This window comes from Sander lucioperca, chromosome 1 (genome assembly GCF_008315115.2).
Source record: "Sander lucioperca isolate FBNREF2018 chromosome 1, SLUC_FBN_1.2, whole genome shotgun sequence".
NCBI classification, from domain to species: domain Eukaryota; kingdom Metazoa; phylum Chordata; class Actinopteri; order Perciformes; family Percidae; genus Sander; species Sander lucioperca.
This window is the reverse complement of record NC_050173.1, coordinates 10,857,472-10,876,740: the sequence shown is the minus strand read 5'-3', so window position 1 is coordinate 10,876,740 and position 19,269 is coordinate 10,857,472. Positions and strand designations below refer to the sequence as shown.

Sequence of the window (19,269 nt, the reverse complement as noted above, 5' to 3'; positions counted from 1 at the left end):
ATTTAGTTCTAATTGTAATCGATTTAGAACTTGACTTAGATACACTAACAATAGTTAACAATAATAATGCAGCTCTGACAAACTGTAAAAAAATAACATTAAGGGAAAACTGACCAAACACAAACAGATTCCTATTATTCATCATGTGGATTCAACATACAAGTTTTCTCTGAAACAAACAACATACCGAGTTCATTGCCTAAAATCGGGTCACTTTGTGAAATACAAGAAACAAGAAAATCTCTGACACATTGCCCTACTTTAGAGTGATATCAACAAGGAGGTCATTTGATAGAAAAAAAAAACCTAAGAGACTGAAATACTGTACTGTATACAACAGTCTGGTAAGATTGTTTGGCTTTCATTGTCACACCTACTAACAAACACTCTGAACTGTAACAGAGTGAATTGATGAGTGACTAGAACAGAGAGCAGGAAATGTGTTAAGGTGTGAATACAAAATGTATTCACCTGAAACAAAAATCTAAAAAGGAAAAGAGCCATCAGCACCATAACCTGAAGGATTGAGGGTGTTGTTTGCAGTACATGTTTGCTTTTTTTCTTAAAAATGAATCTCATTTGGGCTGAGTGGTGCCACCATAGACTGTATATAGAATGGACCAACAGATCCCGTTGCTCTGGACGGAGACCAGTGAAGGATTTTAGAAGCACTTTTCCGGTGAGTGCTGAGCGTTACTGCGCAGCCTCCAACTGAGAGAGACGACGTAAATGTGACATGAGCAACCTGTCCGAAAGTTGGAAGTCTTCTGGTAGCTGTGCCAAGAGAAATCTCAATCATTCCCAATCTTGCAGAGACGGAGAGCGTAGGTATATGTAAGGAGATAACATAGGCAAAGGCTAATTATTGCTAACTAAAATGCTAGTTAACATTAGTAATTAAACTTAAACAGCTAATCTAAGTTGAAACTGCCTGCGAGCTTCTCCTGTACTATACGGTAATTCCTCTACTATGCGACAGTAAGTCCCGTTGTTATGACACAATCGTTAGCCTATTTTTACAAAAACGTCTGCTACGGAGCCATAACGTGAGGTACAAGGTAATGGAGCCTTTTATACATTGTCGTGTTTCTTTAGAAATAAACAATGGACAAATCAGATGTAAAGTTATTCGCTGTCAAAGTGACGTCAAAATGAATGGCAGTCAATGGGATGCTAACGGGGGGTGAGTGCTTGTTAGCATCAAAATGGCGCCATAGGATCTACGCGTTGTGAGGAGAAGCTTACCCCCTTGGGTGCCACTAGCTGGAAAAAAAGAAGAGTCTTTAACTATGCTAGCAGCTTTCTGAGACAACAATGGTTCAATGTCAGCATGCTAACATGCTCACGATGACAATGCTAAAATGCTGATGCTAAGCAGGTACAGTATAATGTTTACTATGTTCACCATCTTAGTTTAGCTAGCTTATTATCACTAAACACAAAGTACAGCTGAGGATGATGGGTGTGTCATTAGCTTTGCAGGTATTTAATCATAAACTACTGGGCAAAATTAACATTTTGACCTGATAATGGTAATGATTAAAGAGTGATCATCGAAAAGATTGAAATGTGTCGTGAAGGGGAAATTAATGTTTGTACCAAATTACATTTTAATCCACCCATTAGTTGTTGATATGTTGATATTTCAGTGTGGACCAAAAGTGGTGCACCAACCGATCAACACAGACCACACTGCCATACCATAGAGCTATGTCGCTAGCATGGAGGACACAAGATCAGAAGAAACTGTTCATGGTCAGAATACACTGATGTAGGGGTGACCCCTAATAGTGGAATATCCAATGCTTCGATGGAAAGAGCCTGATTCGACTGCCAGTCTCACAGACAAAGATTCTGGACGAGACGAGTGTAAACTTGCAGCTACTGGCAATGTGCTGGTCTGCAACGTTCTGAAACCTGCCAGGTTACACCAACGAGATGAGACGAGACGGTGTGTCCTCTTCATAGCACAACGACTTTTTGTACTTCCGTCCTAAGTTCGGACTTTCAGGCTTTTTTGTAGCTGGATATCATTTATTGCGTCTAAATATAAACATGGATAACGTTAGTGATAGTGAGATGCTTGCTACAGCTGCATTTCTAGGGATGAAACGGCAAAAGCGTTTTATATTTCTGATACACTGCTTTGTTCTCAGGACGCTCACTCTCTAGGTTGCTCAACCATATATTGTGCTTGCAGGCGCTCGTTGAGCCTCCGGGCCGGTTCAGACCGCTGCAACTTTTACCTGCATCGTTCTAAATCGGTTTCGTCTCATCGCGAATCTTCTTTGATGCTTTTAATAACATAATATGTCAACAATAAAAAATCTGACCGCCCCGTAACAGATTTAAGTTTCACTTTCCATGATCCGTGACCGACGGTCGCCCCCCAACCCCCACGATTCAACGATCAGTCGACGATAGGCAACACTTGACAATTCTGATTCAACTATGAAAATTCTTAGTCAGGGACACCCCTACACTGATGCAAGTACAGAGGCATGGCCACAACCCCAACTACACACACAGGCCTGAGGCAACATACTTTTTTACTCTGGGATATCCCTCTACTGTGATGATAGAGCACAACACAGTGAAAATACCACACACATGCACACAGTTCAGTAATTACTCTACTAGCAAGATTAATCACCTCTCATTTCATTATTGATGCACAGTGTATTTGGAACAAACAGCCTCTAAGTAAGTAACGTTACTCCAAGACATCCTGGCCACTACATGACAGACCAAATACACATTTAAAGATATCTGAAACTATTTTGGGTGATGTAATACAAACATGGGGCATTCATTTAACTGTGTAGGCAGAAACAGCATTCTTTGTAGCCTGGTGCTACGACCCTGTTTTCATACCATCAGTGAAGAATAAGACAGTCAGCAAGAGCAAAGAACGAGCAAATTAATGTGATACTCCATTGATCCATGTAGGAAAATGTCCCAATGCACATTGAGAAATAATTCTTGAATTTTTCAGCATCCTGTGCCTTGCTCAATGGCACTTTTGCAGGATAGAAGCTTACCATCATTTGCAGCAGGGGCTTAAAATCCCTATTAGCAAAACCATCCTGCAATACCATAGTCAAAGTGGATGTAAATGAAAGCCAAATACCTAAGAAATCCCTTAATTTAAAATCATTTTTTAATCTCTCTTGTTTTCTGTAGCTAATTATACCTTCTTGGTCTATCTGTTATTGTAACTATCAAGTCCCTCCCTCTCCTTTTTCCAAGGTTTCTGTTCCAACTTCCACAGCGCAAGAGAGTGAAACAAAAATAACCAAGTATAAGAGGAAATGCAGGAAGAAATGTGTGCGTGCGTGCGTTGTAAGCACAGCCAATGTGACTAGATGCTTAAGGAAGTTTGAATAATGTTGATTGTCAGAGTAATTCTGGTAATTTTTTATTTTAGGTTTGTTGAATTTGTCCTCTTGCTTCCATGGAGAGTCCTGCTGAAACAGACTCTGTACAATTCTCATTTACTAGACCTGAAAAACATTAGTGGATTAATAGATATCTCCATCAACAAATGGACCAAATGATTAATCGATTTATCAAAAAATACGTGGCAGATAAGGGCTTTACCATGAAGCACATGAGTAAAGTTCAACCAGGTGTAACTATAGCCACTGAAAAGGTGCACACAGGCACTCCAGAAATCTTGATCTTGAAATTGGTATTGATGCATTTCAGAGCGCAGGGGTGGAGTTACTACATCCAGTGTGAAGGGCTCATTACACCGGGCTACAGTCTCTCAGTGAATGATAAGGATCCATGTTTATACAAGCACCACTTAGCCATACTTATCTGAAGTGCTGAGAGCATGTACAAAGACCTCTGACATAATGGACAATTAGCTTCCTTTCTGTCTGTCTATTCAGTTAAAGTGAGGTTAGGGTAGCGTGAGAGGGGAGAGAAAACATCCAGTGTCTCATGGTAATGCGCGGAAGTGTGAGAGCGAGTTCAAGCGATTAAGAGAAGGACAAAGAGAGATAAGACAAAAGATAATGATAAGGATAGTGTATCTCTATGTATGTATAAAGAAGACTGTGAAATACAAAGGTGATAACATACATATCACTGTAGCTGATATTTAAACAATTAATACATGTTGGCTTTCGAGGCAGCTATAAAGGGTTAGGCTGCTTTACAAAAAACTGTAGCTGTGGTCAGCTTGGATAGAATAAACAATACATAAATAGCATAACAGATAGCATAAAGACTGGATGCAGGAGGAAACAGCTAGCCGGCTCTGTCCAGAGCTCAAAAATACACCTACCAGCAAAGCTCACTAATTAACACTTTGTATCTTGTTTGTTTAATCCGTACACAAAGTATAAAAACGTCAAGCGTTACGTGCTGAAAAAAGTGAAATGATTTCCGTTCATACCATATAAGACTTATTGGTTTTTGCAAAGTAGAAACATTTTGCAAAAGCTTTGAAGCCCTCAGTCTAACCCGTTTAAAAGTTGCCTCTATTCTCTACCATCAACAGCAAATAAGGTGACAGGTATGAAAGCCAACTGCAACAGCTACTCAGCTCAGTTTCTGTTTAACTCTCCTAACAAACACAATGGATTAGGGGTGGAACAGTACATGTATTCGTATTGAACCGAAGCGGTACGGGCGTAAAAATAAATCAAACTTGCATGCAAATTAATTAATGTAATGCGGAACTAATGTAATGCGGAACTACTGTTAGATACGCAAATTCTAGGGACACCTAATCTGTAGCCCCGCCTTAGCTCTGAAGCTAGCCGAGCTCCGCCTGCATGCAGTTTTTTGCAGGTCGACGGTCCAATGAGTGAGTCAGAGATAGCAGCACTAAAGGACGAGTATGGTGAGTGGTGGCGACCCACAAGAGTTAGAGGACCCGCCGGCCTCCTTAAGATCGCAAGTTTGGGAAAACTTCGAGACTGTATGGATGAAGCCTGGAGCCTCCTGTGTCATTCCCTCCCGCCTGGTGCCGTCCCGGCCTCGAAAACTTCGGTCTTCGGTCTTCGGGTCAGTTACAGTAGTACAGGCGAAAGAGTGGTGGATAAGACGAGGACCGTGTGTCGGCGTTGTTCAGCAAATGTTGGGTATGTAAGTGGAAATACATCTAAGATGCTAACGCATATCCGAAGCCATCACCCAGCTGTACCAATCGCTGGAACGAGACAAACAACTTCTCACAGACAACTTCTCCTTCCTACAGTGCTTAACCAGCCTTTAGATACAAATACAAATAGGGCTTCAAGTATTTGCTGCATGTGCTCGAACCTCGTTACAACATGCCATCCCGTCGACATATTTGTTGTTGTTGTTATTATTGTTTATATATGTAATTTGCACTTTCATAAATAAGAGATGCTGTGTTTCCAGTTTTATAGCTGATTGTCTTATTACAAGTTACAGATGGAGTCTGGAGATGATGTGGGGTACTTATTGTTTACATCTTACTTTACGTACTTCAGGCTGTTGAAGCTAGCTCAGGGGAGAGACTGTATGACACTAGGTGGTACATGCACAATAAATAAAAAATTTGCCTTCTACATTTTTGTTATGCTTTTCCCTCCATTGTATTGAACCGAACCGTGATGTCTGAACCAAGGTATGAACCGAACCGTGACTTCTGTGTACCGTTCCACCCCTACAATGGATGTGTCGAAGCACTGTTTACGGTCAGTGACAAGTAATTGCCAGAATAGTACTGTAAGGAAATCAAATTAAGCACCTATAAAGAGCACCTATAAACTGAATGGAAGTCACGGAACAAAAAAAGTTCTTCTTACAGACGTACAATAAAAACTCTTCACTGGGGGTAAGCCAAAAATGGAAAAGTTAATGTGTGTGTGTGTGTGTGTGTGTGTGTGTGTGTGTGTGTCTATGAGCGTGTGCTTGTTTTACTATATTCGTGGGGTCCAAAAACCGGGGAATACAGTATACTTGTGGGGTCTGCACAGCCTTGTGGGGCCCAAAATACTGGACCCCACAAGGTTAAAGGGCTGTTTGAGGGTTAAGACTTGGTTTTAGGATTAGGGTTAGAATTAGGTTATGGTTAGGGTGAGGGTAAGGGTTAAGGTTAGGCATTTAGTTGTGATGGTTAAGGGTAGGGTAAGGGGCTAGGGAATGCATTATGTCAATAATGGGTCCCCACAAAGATAGTGAAACAAACGTGTGTGTGTGTGTGTGTGTGTGTGTGTGTGTGTGTGTGTGTGTGTGTGTGTGTGTGTGTGTGTGTGTGTGTGTGTGTGTGTGTGTGTGTGTGTGTGTGTGTGTGTGTGTGTGTGTGTGTGTGTGTGTGTGTCCGTGCGTGTCTAAAGCTAGGAATAAAGTACCGGAGTAGGGTTTCCGTGGGAAGACTGACTAGCTAGCCCTCTATTGTTTATGTCCCTAATTTTCTCTGACTCAACACAATAGCTGACATGTCATTCTGTTATTCTTTCTTTGCTCCTAAAGGACCCTGCTGCGATGCCAAGAGAACATACGGTGATATTTATCAAGCTTGATTTTTATCAACCATGCTCCCCAACCCTAACAACCCTGAGTTTTACACTTTGCATTGTATCACAGGATTCAAGGCTTAATCAAATAAATAGTGAATGTGGCAGTAACTAATGCTTTGTAAATAACAACTAGTCTTAACTTGCTTTCATCATAAACAACTGAAATTTCCCTTTTCCTTTTAAAAATCCTTTTTTAATAAAGCTAATAAATATTAGTTAGTTAAATACAGTGATTCCATTAATCTTTCCTTTACAAGAATATGTAATGGACTGAACACATGCGCAAGCAACTGCAGAGCCATTTTCTCACCTTAGCTATCATTAAATCTTAATTGTCTGTCTCATGCCCTACTTTGTGCCATTTATGCACTGGCTGCTTCAGCACAAGGAGAGACAACAAAATATGTATCTGATCAGGACCAACATGACATAGAGGAAGAAGCTAAATCTTAATGACAACACTACACACATTCACTGCCAAAACTACAAAGGCATTCTCTCATGGTATTGCTTTCCAAAACCACTAACATTTCCCACTGCAGCTTCACCAGCATGCAAATTCAGCAGACCAACTAGTCCATTTACAGCATGTTAACAAAAATGTATTCTTATCTGTAACAATCTACACCAAAGCATTCACCATTTGGCAAAAGATGGGAAATTCTGCGTGAATGCAATGCTATTACTTTTCTTATCAACTGTAATACTTGATCTTCAGCCAGCAGTATTTAGCCAAGCCTTCCACCTCACTAAATATAAATATAAAGGTCTGTTTTTGTCACAAATAACACAGTATGTGGGTTAACAAACTTTCTGATTACTAACTGCAATTCACCTGTGGTAGGGAGGAAACTGAAAATGAAAGGAAAATTGTGGCCACCATGACTGTGTTTGTAGCAAAGTAATTTGCACAAAGAAGTTAGAATTCATTGAGATAACATTACATTTATTTGCTTAGTACAGACACACAACAACATGTACATCTTGCATCATGCATTGTGTAATGAAAAATATCTAATTTGTCACAGAGACGCACTATCATGACAGCAAAGTGAAAGAATGTTGCCCATTTGTTACAGCGGTCAGTTTCATCTTAATGTGATAATAATCTCAGTGTCTTAGAACAACTAAGTCATGAGTCAGCCATTAGTGAGGGTCTTGTGTGATCTATTGAGAGCCTTACAAATACACAAAGAAGAAAATCTCATACGGATTAAAAGACAGCTATGAAAATACCCTTGTGTGGGTATGTGTGTGTGTGTGTGTGTGTGTGTGTGTGTGTGTGTGTGTGTGTGTGTGTGTGTGTGTGTGTGTGTGTGTGTGTGTGTGTGTGTGTGTGTGTGTGTGTGTGTGTGTGTGTGTGTGTTAAAGTGCAGGCTTTACTGATCGTTCGGGGTACTGTCTACTCTTAGAAGAACCAGTATTCAGCTGGTGGAAATATACACACTATGCTTGTTCCCCACGACAGACACACACATCTGGTCAGCCCCAGTTCTTAAAAGTGGCGATGCACTTAAAGCGGTTTGCCAATTGCCTAAGATTCCAAAAGAGGAAGATGAAGAAGCAGCAGCCACCTTCTAATGTTTCTGGATAACTTATAAAGGGCTAAAAAATAAATAAAATGTCAGTGCATAATAAGGACTCTGGAAACACAATGAACCAGTAGCTATGGAAGCTACCATGGAAGGACCATTCTAATCTTCATTATTTGCACATATAGCAAATTTTATTACACTACCTATTTGCCGATGGCCTTCTCTGTTTTTTAACACATTAGTACTTATCAACTGTGTTTGTAGTATGCACTCATACATTATTGTGCCCCATGAACAATAATTTATCTCTCTCTCTCATAGCAGAAGGCTGCATTTAACCTACAAATGGCCTTATCCTAACCAACATGGCACTGCACCTTGACACAGCCATCACCAGAATGTTGTTCCCTTGAGAACATGAGTTGACCATTTTCCCACGGGAAAAAAAGGGAATGTGTGTGAATGCTAATGTTAGCATGTTTTGGCACAATAATTTACCAAGATACTTTGACCTAAATCTTACGCATTTCTGAGGAATTGTACCATTAACTTCTGTGGGAAATTATATCTTTTTAGTGTTGAACTTCTTGCCTCATATTCAAAGTAAGCGATTTTTCTTATTGCAAAAGACAGTAGAGACACCTTAACAGAAACTGCCCAAGTAAAATAAATGGCTAAAAACAACAAAAATACATTTCTGTAGTTTGGCAATCAGACATTCAATACACCATTTCTGCCCGCGCCATTTCTGAACAAAAGATGGTACAAAAAGGAAAGATTACAATATTTGGCAATGCTTCACAGATGACAGCCAAAATATTTCAAGACAACTAGGGCTGTCAAACGATTACATTTTCTTAATCGCGATTAATCGTTGAATTTCTATAGTTAATCGCGATTAATCGCATGTTTTATCACAAAATAAAAATTCGATTATTTTGCATTTCAGAACTGTTTTTAAGTACATATTAACAATGGAATGCAATTCTTACCAGTGTATCTTGATTGGGAATCAAATGAATGCTTGAACACTTGATTTTAAGATTTGTATTTGTTTATTATATATTTAATCTAGTCACACATTTGAATCTTGAGTCAATATTAGGGTTGGGTATTGTTTGGTTTGGATACCGGTGCTAGAGTGGTACTTTTAAAACGGTACTGGTGCCTTAACCGATACTTTTTAAGAAAGTAAAAAAAAAAAAGGGTACTAAACAGTTGGCAACATTAAAGAATGGCTTGTTTATTGCTAAGGTCATATCGTCAAAATGAAATGTTTAATAATAATAATAGTAATCACTATAACAATAACTTATTTCACTAGTAAATAGCTGTTGAATGACAAAAACAACCACCAGATGGGAAAACGGCATTTAACAACAACTTTGAATGCACCACAAGGCTGTAAATTACCAGTTTCATTGAACGCACCGTCTGTGTTTTTCCGACAACGGCAGCTGCAGACTGCTACATCCCGGTGTTGAATCCTCTACAGTGAAATACAGTCACACTTTACACCGTTTAGCGTTAGCTGTCAGCATTGTAACCGTGTTTAATCCAGCTACTAGCTAGCAGTAGGCTAACGTTAGCTGTTGTCGAGTATAGTGTTAACTAGCGTCACGTGCAGCAATGTTTCTGTTGCCTGTAACATCTGTTTCAGAGCATCAGAGAAAAGTGCAGACATATCAGTGGCACCAGAATGAGGCACCGAAATCCGCGTTGCTATTCCTGCAGCAGCAGGATGTGTTACGAGGAAGTACGGCAAAATAGTAGCCTGTTAGGCACGACGCAAAGCCGAGTGAAGTGAAAATAAATTAATAAATGGCGGCATGCGATTAAAAAAAATGAACGCATTATGCTCGGCCCTTAATCGTATCGCGATTAACGCGTTAATGCTGACAGCCCTAAAGACAACATGAATCTACCACAATAGCACATCATACTCACATTCAGTACACTCACAAAATACAGTGTATTCGAGAGATGTGATGTGCAGCTAATAAAGCAATGAAACACTGTTAGCAGCCTTGCTAGAACACCGTAAACAGTTAAATTCAACCAATGGTCACATCCTAACACACCTACATACACACACTCAAACACACACAAACAAATAATTTAAAATACAAACACCATTAACAGTTTTGAGTCATGTGTTTGTTCCTGGTTGATTTCAGTTTTACACAAGAGAGTAGCTGAATTAACAATGACATTACTTTACACAACAGATGGGGTTCAGGTTATTCTGTATGGAGTGTGGAATTTTAGGCTGGCTAATGTATATTTTTATTTTCAGTCTGTGCTGTTGCCTCTAAAAACAGTTGCATGTCTATAAATTAAGCCCTCGCTAAATGTAAGGAAAATACTTTCCCAACAATTCATTTTCATTTGTATATCAAGGCAACAATATATCACTTTACTGAAACAGTCATACTCATGCGGACAAGGCATCACTGGGCCAACACAGTGCAGTGGAACTACACAAAGTTTGTGTAAAACCCCCTCTTACTAAATCGCACTTAACTAAATCTTCATATGTTAGATATTTAGAAAACAATATCATTTAACCAAATGAACTTTCTTTGGTAGATTAGATAAAATGTATAAAGTTAGATTATCTGCACCTAAATAAATTGTAAAATGATTCTCCATGGTTCAAAATAGAGATAATGGTTCACAATGTTTGAGTTTATGACACAGTATGTACACTTGGAGTCATTTTGACATATTATTGGCTTTGATAAATTTGTATTAAATATCAAGTTAAGAGTGAAAAGAACCCACGTGTGTGTGTGTGTGTGTGTGTGTGTGTGTGTGTGTGTGTGTGTGTGTGTGTGTGTGTGTGTGTGTGTGTGTGTGTGTGTGTGTGTGTACTAGTCCCTGAAAGTGGGCAGAATAATAGTCACAATACAGCATACACCTAGGTTTGTAAAAAGGTCATTATTCACAAGAATATTTATATTATATTTCCACAATCACATAAGACTTCTCATTAGACTATTACTCTCAGCCAATCGCAGAGACAGGGGGTCAGGATCACAGTTCAAGGGTTATTCATTTAAGAGCTTAACGTTTTTACCATTGATAAAAAGCCTTGGTCTTGCTTTTCCTTGGACACAGTTAGGCCCGATCAGACAGAGCATGTTTAAGCAGCCTGGGGCAGCTTTTTAAAATTGTTTTCAAGGTGAATTAAGCATTTTGTTCACTGCTTTTGGGAGCCTGAGTGCCTCGCGTTTTTCCGCTGTATGCGCCTTGCATTTTTGCAACAGCGCCCTAAACGCCTCATGTTGAAATAACTTCTACTCAGAGCGGAAAAAGCGCCCAACATCATTTACTACTATTACTAGGCAACCTGCAAAACATCTGCTCTGTCTGATCGGAGTCTTATGAAATAAGTTTAGTTACATAATCAAAACCACAAAGGTGCAATGAAACTGACAAAGATTTGAAAAATGAATTGAACGATAAATTAACTGAAAATAATGTTTGCTGTTTGTCAGGTTAACAGTCGTACACCCGAGCTGGGTAGCATCTCATCTCACATATTACAAACAGCCGGCTCAATATGTGAACCTACGACCTAGTAAAAGACATTACATCGATCATAAAATTATAACAATCTGAAATTTCAAAGTTGATGTATAGATGTCTTGATACCGACAAAGCATAATCACTTCAGTCAATGCAAACTAACTCGAAAATGACATACTACGTACTAAGTCTAAGACCTACAGTTGTTCTTTCCATTTCTTTTTGACTGACTAAGCTCGATCAATCAGTCAACAACAAAAGACAACAAATACACAAACTGTTGCATCACTTTTTGTATTCAGATACTGAGGGGGTAGGGGCACGTAAAAACATATTTAAAGAGCTTCACCTTAGCACCACATTACAAAAACACAGCATCAACTGTCTTCTTTTTTGCATTTAACTCATACTGTGCTGATAATCTGGCAACAAAGGTCACATTGTTTCACATACAGTCTTTCAGAACACTTTTCTTGGAACGTTTTGTGTTGTTTTAGCAAAATAAGTTAAGGATTCACTTGCCATTAAAGGAAACTGATAGATAAAATTGGTGTTTAACCTCAAAAGAGTTCATTTCTGTGTAAAAAAATGTGTGTGAGATTTTTTTAGACACCTTTTTCTCCTTCTTCCCAACCCTTTCCATCTATCATCCCTGTCCATACACAGTACAGTATGCTGGGTTTCTAGGACCATTTTAAAAACACCTTGCAGGGCTATTTAGGCCTTTTCTCCTTCAGTGTTTTATTCTTGACTCCCTTTCTCTGTCTTTGCTAGCTGTGGCGTCTGCAGAGAGGACGCCGGTGTAACCTCCAAATGCGACAGAAACAGCAGTGACGGATCAATGCCTCCTTCCATCTCTTTACAGCACATTTAAGCTTAAAAGAGGAGACATATTACAGCAATCACATCAGGCTTTTAAAAAGTTCAAATGCCAACTTGGCACAAGGGTTTCCTTTTTGTGTGCCCTACACATGACATGTGCCAATTCCTATTTCCCCATGTCCGTATCCATACGCCGGCACTCCACATCCTTTTTCAACAGAACCAACAAAAGCCTTTTTAGTGTTCCTAACCCCGAAGCCACTGCCACTTCCACTGCGCTGTAAACAGAAGGAGCAGAGACGTTTGAGGCCCTTCCTGAAGGCAGAGTTGGAGAGGCTGTAGATGAGACAGTTACAGAAGCTGTTGCTGATGGCAAGCCATGTGGTTAGGAATGAGGCTGCAGGGTGGTGATAGATCCCTCCACTCTCCAACAGAAAGTAGAGGATGTAGGGCAACCAGAGGATATAAAACACGCTGGTAATGCGGAACAGTACCATAGCGTATCGCTTGTCTGGGTATGTTGATGTGGGCTGCTGATACTGTGGTTGCGATTTTTGTGGTTGAGACAAGTGGGGCAACTGCCCTTGCTCTACTGCACTGTTGTCCTTGAACGCAGATCCCACTGTCAATCCTGGGCCCTGCAGCTGTTGGGGTTTGTATCGTGCGCGGCGCTCGCTGATCTCCCGCGTGTGCTGCCGGCAGATCTTGAAGATGTTGGCGTAGGTATAGCAAACAGTGAGAGCAGCTGGGGCGTAGAGCAGTGCAACAATAAAGGTTGTGAAGGCCGGACGAGTCCTCCATTCAACTGCGCACCACTCCACCACATCCCCGTGGTAACCAGGTTTCCCCCACCCCAGAAAAGATGGGAGAAACACTAGAGCAGAGTACAACCATATTAGAACGATGCAGCATCGAATTCGACAAGGTGTCACCAGGGATGCATAAGTCAGAGATCGTGTGATGGCAATGTAGCGGTCTACACTCACACACGCTAACGACACCATTGAAACTGATTTCAAAACAGACACCATGTACCCGAACACCTGGCAGGTGAGTTTGGGGTCGAGGCCCTTGAGGTGATGAAGGAGGGACAGAGAGGGGAACAGGCAGCTGACCCCCACAAGCAGATCAGCGTATGCCATAGTCTGGATGAAAGCACTGGTGGTGTGCTGGCTAAGCAAGGGGGCACAGTGAAACACAAAAATCACCACCAGGTTTCCAGAAATTATGAGAACAGTGAGGAGAAGTATGATAGAGACTTCAAGCAGGCAGGTGGTGAAAATCTGGGAATAGCCTATCTCAAGCAGGCAGAAGGGAGCAGATAAGTTTGACGGGTCAGCAGAGCTTTGGTTCAGTGGATCCAGGGAGGAATTCATCATCTTGTAGCTGTATGGTTTCAGTCCAAACAAAAAGCTGCATGCTGCGGTTCCATGATGAGACTGCTGCCATCTGCCATTTCAAATGCAGGAGGGATGGAAAGGACAGCGAGAGGTGAGGAAGCCCCCTGGGTTTGTCCTCGGTGCAGGCAGTTGTGGTTTTACACAAAGATAGAAAACCACCAGTGTAAAAACAGATTAACACACAAAAAAAAACGTGTGTATTCCTTTTAATCAGTAAAGCAAATTTCCCAGCTAAAGGCACAAAAACGAGAAAAAAAACCAGAATGTGACTTTGTTTAAAGGAATTCTAGTCCAATCTATGCCTGAAATGCCTCCGCTCCCTATAAAGTCAAAGACGTCTTCAACATCTGCTGCAGCTGTAGAAAGCAATGATTGAAGCTCTCTTATGTGTCTATAGTCCAGAGTCACAGCTTACAATGAAAAGACATTATTGTGGAATGTGCTGCGTTAATGAATTGAGGGAAGGAGACATTAAGCATAATATCTCCTTTTTATTCTGTCCTTCTGCTTCTCTCCTGTTTCTTCTTCCTTTTTCCTTGTGTTTCTTGGCTCTCCTTTACCCCTCTTTTCACCACTCCTCCATGTCCGCTTGCTCTTGTCACAGTTTCTGTCTGGTCCTTCGCAGTAAAATCACAGCAGACTGGCGTTAGCTGAGAGAATGAAGGCGGTGCACGGAGTGACTGATATTTAAAACATGCGAACACACATGCAAACACACCTCAGCTGTTATTTCTATCCAGAGGAGCAGCAACTGTGTCTGGACTGGAAATGAGGTAGGCAGTCATACCGATGCTGGGAGAACCCCCGTGTTCATTTATCCTCCTTTGCTGTCTCTCTCTTTCTTGCTCCCTCTGCCTCTCTCTCTACAGAAACAGTGACACTGAGGCCCCTCCCCTTCCCTGTGGCTCCAACCAATGATTAACTGCAAGGGCACGAGGCTTGCCTCTTTCTCCAACCCTCTCACCCCTCCCTGTTTTTTCTATGCCAGTGGTTCTCATAATCGCCCTAAAATTCAAACATACTCTTTCACACTGTTTAAATTAGTAACATTCAGTGTTAACCCAGCTCTTTTGACCGTTAACATCTCAGTAGCCTCTCACCTCATTCCCAAAAGATAGGACATTTTTGAGTTGTAAGAATGGACATTGTCGTTCTACAGTGCAGAAAAGGTATTGTATTTGTTTGCAGGGAAACAATAAATGCATGCCTGGGTGCAGTTTACAGGAAATATTTCTATTTTCAATTTGATTGTAAACCAAGGACATACAGGACAGGAAAGCGTCTTTCCCTACAGTTTTGTGCATCTTCGCATGTGGACTACTATACACAAAGTATGTGCTTATTGCTGCACAGAGAAATCAGATCTCACTGTATCTGTGTGGGTTTATAATCTGCTTCTGTATTTATAAAGCACAGACAGTGCCATTATTTAACAGATAGTCTTTAGTTTCTTGTGTAAGAATTCATCCAGTCTAATGTGTTAAAACTTTCTCTAATTGTTTACCTAGGAAGCCATAACTGCATCTTTACTGACTCTCTGATTTGTTCATGCTGGTACGCCATACACTGAATAAAACTGAATAAAAGAAATATATTTGTAACCTACTAATAATAAACAGCAGCAATATAAAAGCTTAAGAGACTGAGAGACAGATTTAAATACATGAAAGCACAGTGCAAATAATTTAATTTGCCCTCACAGCCTGCGTGTAATTTGTAGCTGATTCACCAACGCATCAAGTAATTATGCAATTAGTAACTGGCTCTGCCTTCTAGGTGCAAACTGCAAGTAAAGGAGAGACTGAAAGGCGCACTTCAATGGAGGAAGTTCAGAAAGTTCAGATAAAAAATAAAAGTCTAGTGATGCTAAAATTAACATTTTCTAAGGCCACATTGTCTAACTGAGAAATGAATTGCTTTAAATTATATGTATAGAACTGTTTTATCATTAATAATAATGTAAAAGTGTATATCTTACTAGCCCTGTAATATGCCCTGAATACGTTGAAATAATATCACATTCTAAAAAAAAAAGCCCATGCTCACACAGTACTCAGTACTCATGCCTTTACAAGTAAACCTTGTTTAATAATGGTACTTATGTAATGTATCATTACACAATGGCCTACGTGTTTTTTTTCTTTGCAACTCTATGTGCAACTCTATGCATGTGTCTCTAAAAGAGCAAGAGAGAGAGACTATAACTGTATGGACACTTAAAAATCTACAGTACTAAGTGGCAACTACTTAACTACTTACTTTTGCATGCATCAGCAGATGCTGCGCCTCCACTTAGCATGAGAGTTGCTTTGACACAGTCAGCTACACCCAGGTAGCATGACCTCACCAGTCAACTTTTAATCTCCCTCCAGGCAACATCAACAGCCAGATTTGTATTGCAAGGCTCTAAAGGACTCAGTTGAACACTTAGTATTTAATTTTCTCAAACATGTTAGCTATAGCAAGTCCCAGTCAGTCCTTCTGTAAAGAGCCTACTGAATCTATGCTAGAACAATTACCAAGTCAGTTATTTTTAGATCATATGATGTGCTGATTGCATTTAATTACTCACAATCCTTGACAATTAGAAACATCAGTGGTTAATAATCACTGTCAGATTTAGTGCTGCTAGATCCTCACCCTAATGGCTTTCTGAAGACTGCAGGGTGTCTCGTGCAGGGCAATTTGGTGTAGCGTGATGGAGACCAAAACATACCCACACAGTCCCACACAGTCCCACACACACACACACACACACACACACACACACACACACACACACACACACACACACACACACACACACACACACACACACCTTTCTCCCCCGCAATCCAGACACACTCCCATGCTTTCACGCACCTCCTCTGCCCACCACACGAGGAGCTAAAAATAGATGACAGTACAATGAAAACTGTTGGAATTAGAAGAGGAATGAGAGAAAGGGAAGAGACTCAAAAGTAACACAGAGCTCATCATAGGTGAGTGGAAGAAGAGGTGAAAGAAAAAGTCATACAATATTGCAAGAACAAATCAGGGAGTTATGAGAACGAGTAAGAAGGAAGAGCGCGATGTACTATTAGCTGGTTGCAAGGCTGAGCATAACTTAGTCGTGTTAGCTGTCTAACTTATGCTTCCTCATTGCCTGTCAACCACTGAAGGACAGGCTTCCAGTAGCTGCCGCAAACTTGGCAACAACACAATGGTCCTAAACTTCTGTAAAGCATGTATGGTTTTAAGGAAAAGAAAAAAGCTGAGGATGTTAATTATGTGTTATGTTAAGATAATGTTTGCTCTTTACTGACATTGCTGTAGTTATTGTTGGGGTAGAATACAATGAATGCTTCACCAGTGATTCCTCTGTAGAATATCAGCCAATGTTCTGTATTGTTACTTAAATAACACAAAATTAATAAATCATCAACAATGTGATATATTATCTGTTTGACAAGCTAAAATAAGCACTATTTAAATAATAAGATAATAACTTGCAAGTGCCATACTGGCTGACTTCCATCGGATTATTATTAACACCCACTGTCCACCACCACCCAGCTGGTGGCTCATAATCCTGATAATTCTGTTCTGCTTTTATATAAATATAAAAATAAGCAGTCACTCGTGCCAACTTTTGTATAAACATGATATAACAAAAACATTTAAAAAAAGAACTGGTGAACTGATGTTCTATCTGAGGTTTTTATTAATCTGAGGAATGCCTAATAAGAATAGAAATAAAAAGAATTTCTAGGAACTGGACAGAGAATACACAATCTTTTATATTAGAGAATTAATTATGTTCATCTCTGTGCTCTCTTCAGAGCACCTAAAGCTAGTACATAAATACCAACATCAGGCAAAGGTGGTGAGAGTTGTTACATACTCACAGACAAAAACATTATTATAAAATTCCAGCCTGTTCACATTCAACTGCAAAATAATATGCTTTGTGATAATGTGGGAAACTGGCTTCAAAGTAGAATACAAAAACATCTTAAAGTATTTCAGCTGAAGTCGGAACAGTAATGCACATAAACCTATGGGACAGAGACACAGGCAGGCATACAGTCACATGGGGAAAAAAAGAAAGAAGCAGACACGTCAGGCTGACAAGACAGCGGGAGAGAAGCAAAAAAGAGGCAAGCAGACAGTGTGACAAAACACAAATGAGCAGGCAGACAGAGAAAGGCAGGAAGAAACACAAGTTGACAGAAGCCCAAACAGGTCTAGGTAGAAGTTGGAAGGAGTCAGAGTCAGGCGTACACAAATACATACGATTATAAAGACAGACAGATAGACAGAGAGGCAGGCATACAGGTCATTATGTGGGTCAGACAGAGACAGACAGGCAGACAGATAGATATGAGCACTTGTTTTTGCTCTCCACAGGAGGCTGGCGCAGCAGGTCCGGGGACCGGGCCTGTGTTTATCTGATCACATTGTCTACACTACACATACCGTATGTGTGTATGCTCATTTACACACCTTAGAAGACTACATTTGCCCAATTTTGTAAGAAAAAGGTGGTTGAATATCATGCAGTAACACAATATTACCCTTCTTATAGAGAGTAATAGTTCCACACTAACCAACTATTAGGCCTCATAACATTTGGGCCACAAAAACATGATACCAATTATGAACTAAAGTAGGTTATCAGTCAATCATCACCCATTTAAGTGTGTGATCTGATTGTGCGGTGTTCCTTTTACTGTTACAACAAGCTTACTCTAAAGCTCTCTCAAACTCTCAAAAATAGCATGTTTGTTAAAATACACAAACCTTTGACTTTTATTATTTCCCACCATCCCTCTCACCGATGGCCCATCCACAACAACTTTTTTTTACAGGATTATGTACACTATAATATCTATAGCTAAATATTATTTCAATTATTACAACCAAATTACAGTTAATAACATGAAAGAGTAAGGTTAAGGTTAAGCAACACTTAGTCTGGTACATAGATTATGCTGTTAAAATATGTTGACTGTTATGTAGTAATACGGTCACAATGGCCCTCATTTATCAACCTAACGTAGAAACCAGCACAGATATGAGCGCAGAAATCATCTTACGTCAGGCTTCACGTGTGATTCATGAAACGTTCGTATCACACCAATCAGAGCGTAAGAATGGTTGTACATTGATAAATGCAGCGGCTGGAAAAGATCATAATTTAAATTTCACGCCCCGTTATATTCTCGGTTTTGAGGCCTCACCCCTACAATTTACGACATGGCGAGACGTAATCTGGCTAAGAAGCAGCACTTTTCAGAGGTGGAGATTGAAACTCTGATATCTCAGGTTCATTTGCTCTAACGTGTAGATTTGGCAGCCTGAAAACAGTTATTAAAGGCTGTAGAAAGAATGCGGAATGGAAAGAGATCACTGATGCAGTCAACAGTGTTGCCGTAGTAAATGGGACTCCAACTGAAGTTTATTTAATTTATACATCCTTGACGTTTGCTATAGTCC

At 40.1% G+C, this 19,269-nt stretch overlaps 2 protein-coding genes across 5 annotated transcripts in view; both read right to left on the bottom strand.

Annotated features, from left to right (window-relative positions):
* LOC116035013 (rab GTPase-activating protein 1) overlaps nt 1–19,269 on the bottom strand; it is a 71,210-nt gene that overhangs the window by 22,814 nt on the left and 29,127 nt on the right. The window lies entirely within an intron of this gene.
* LOC116035015 (probable G-protein coupled receptor 21) lies at nt 9,949–18,342 on the bottom strand. The gene has a single exon (XM_031277898.2). The coding sequence runs from the start codon at nt 13,768–13,770 to the stop codon at nt 12,535–12,537; it is 1,236 nt and encodes a 411-aa protein (XP_031133758.1). The 5' UTR covers nt 13,771–18,342; the 3' UTR covers nt 9,949–12,534.

What these genes read in the sequence shown, in the direction of transcription:
- LOC116035015 (XM_031277898.2), bottom strand. Translation starts at nt 13,770, where the DNA reads ATGATGAATTCCTCCCTGGATCCACTGAACCAAAGCTCTGCTGACCCG.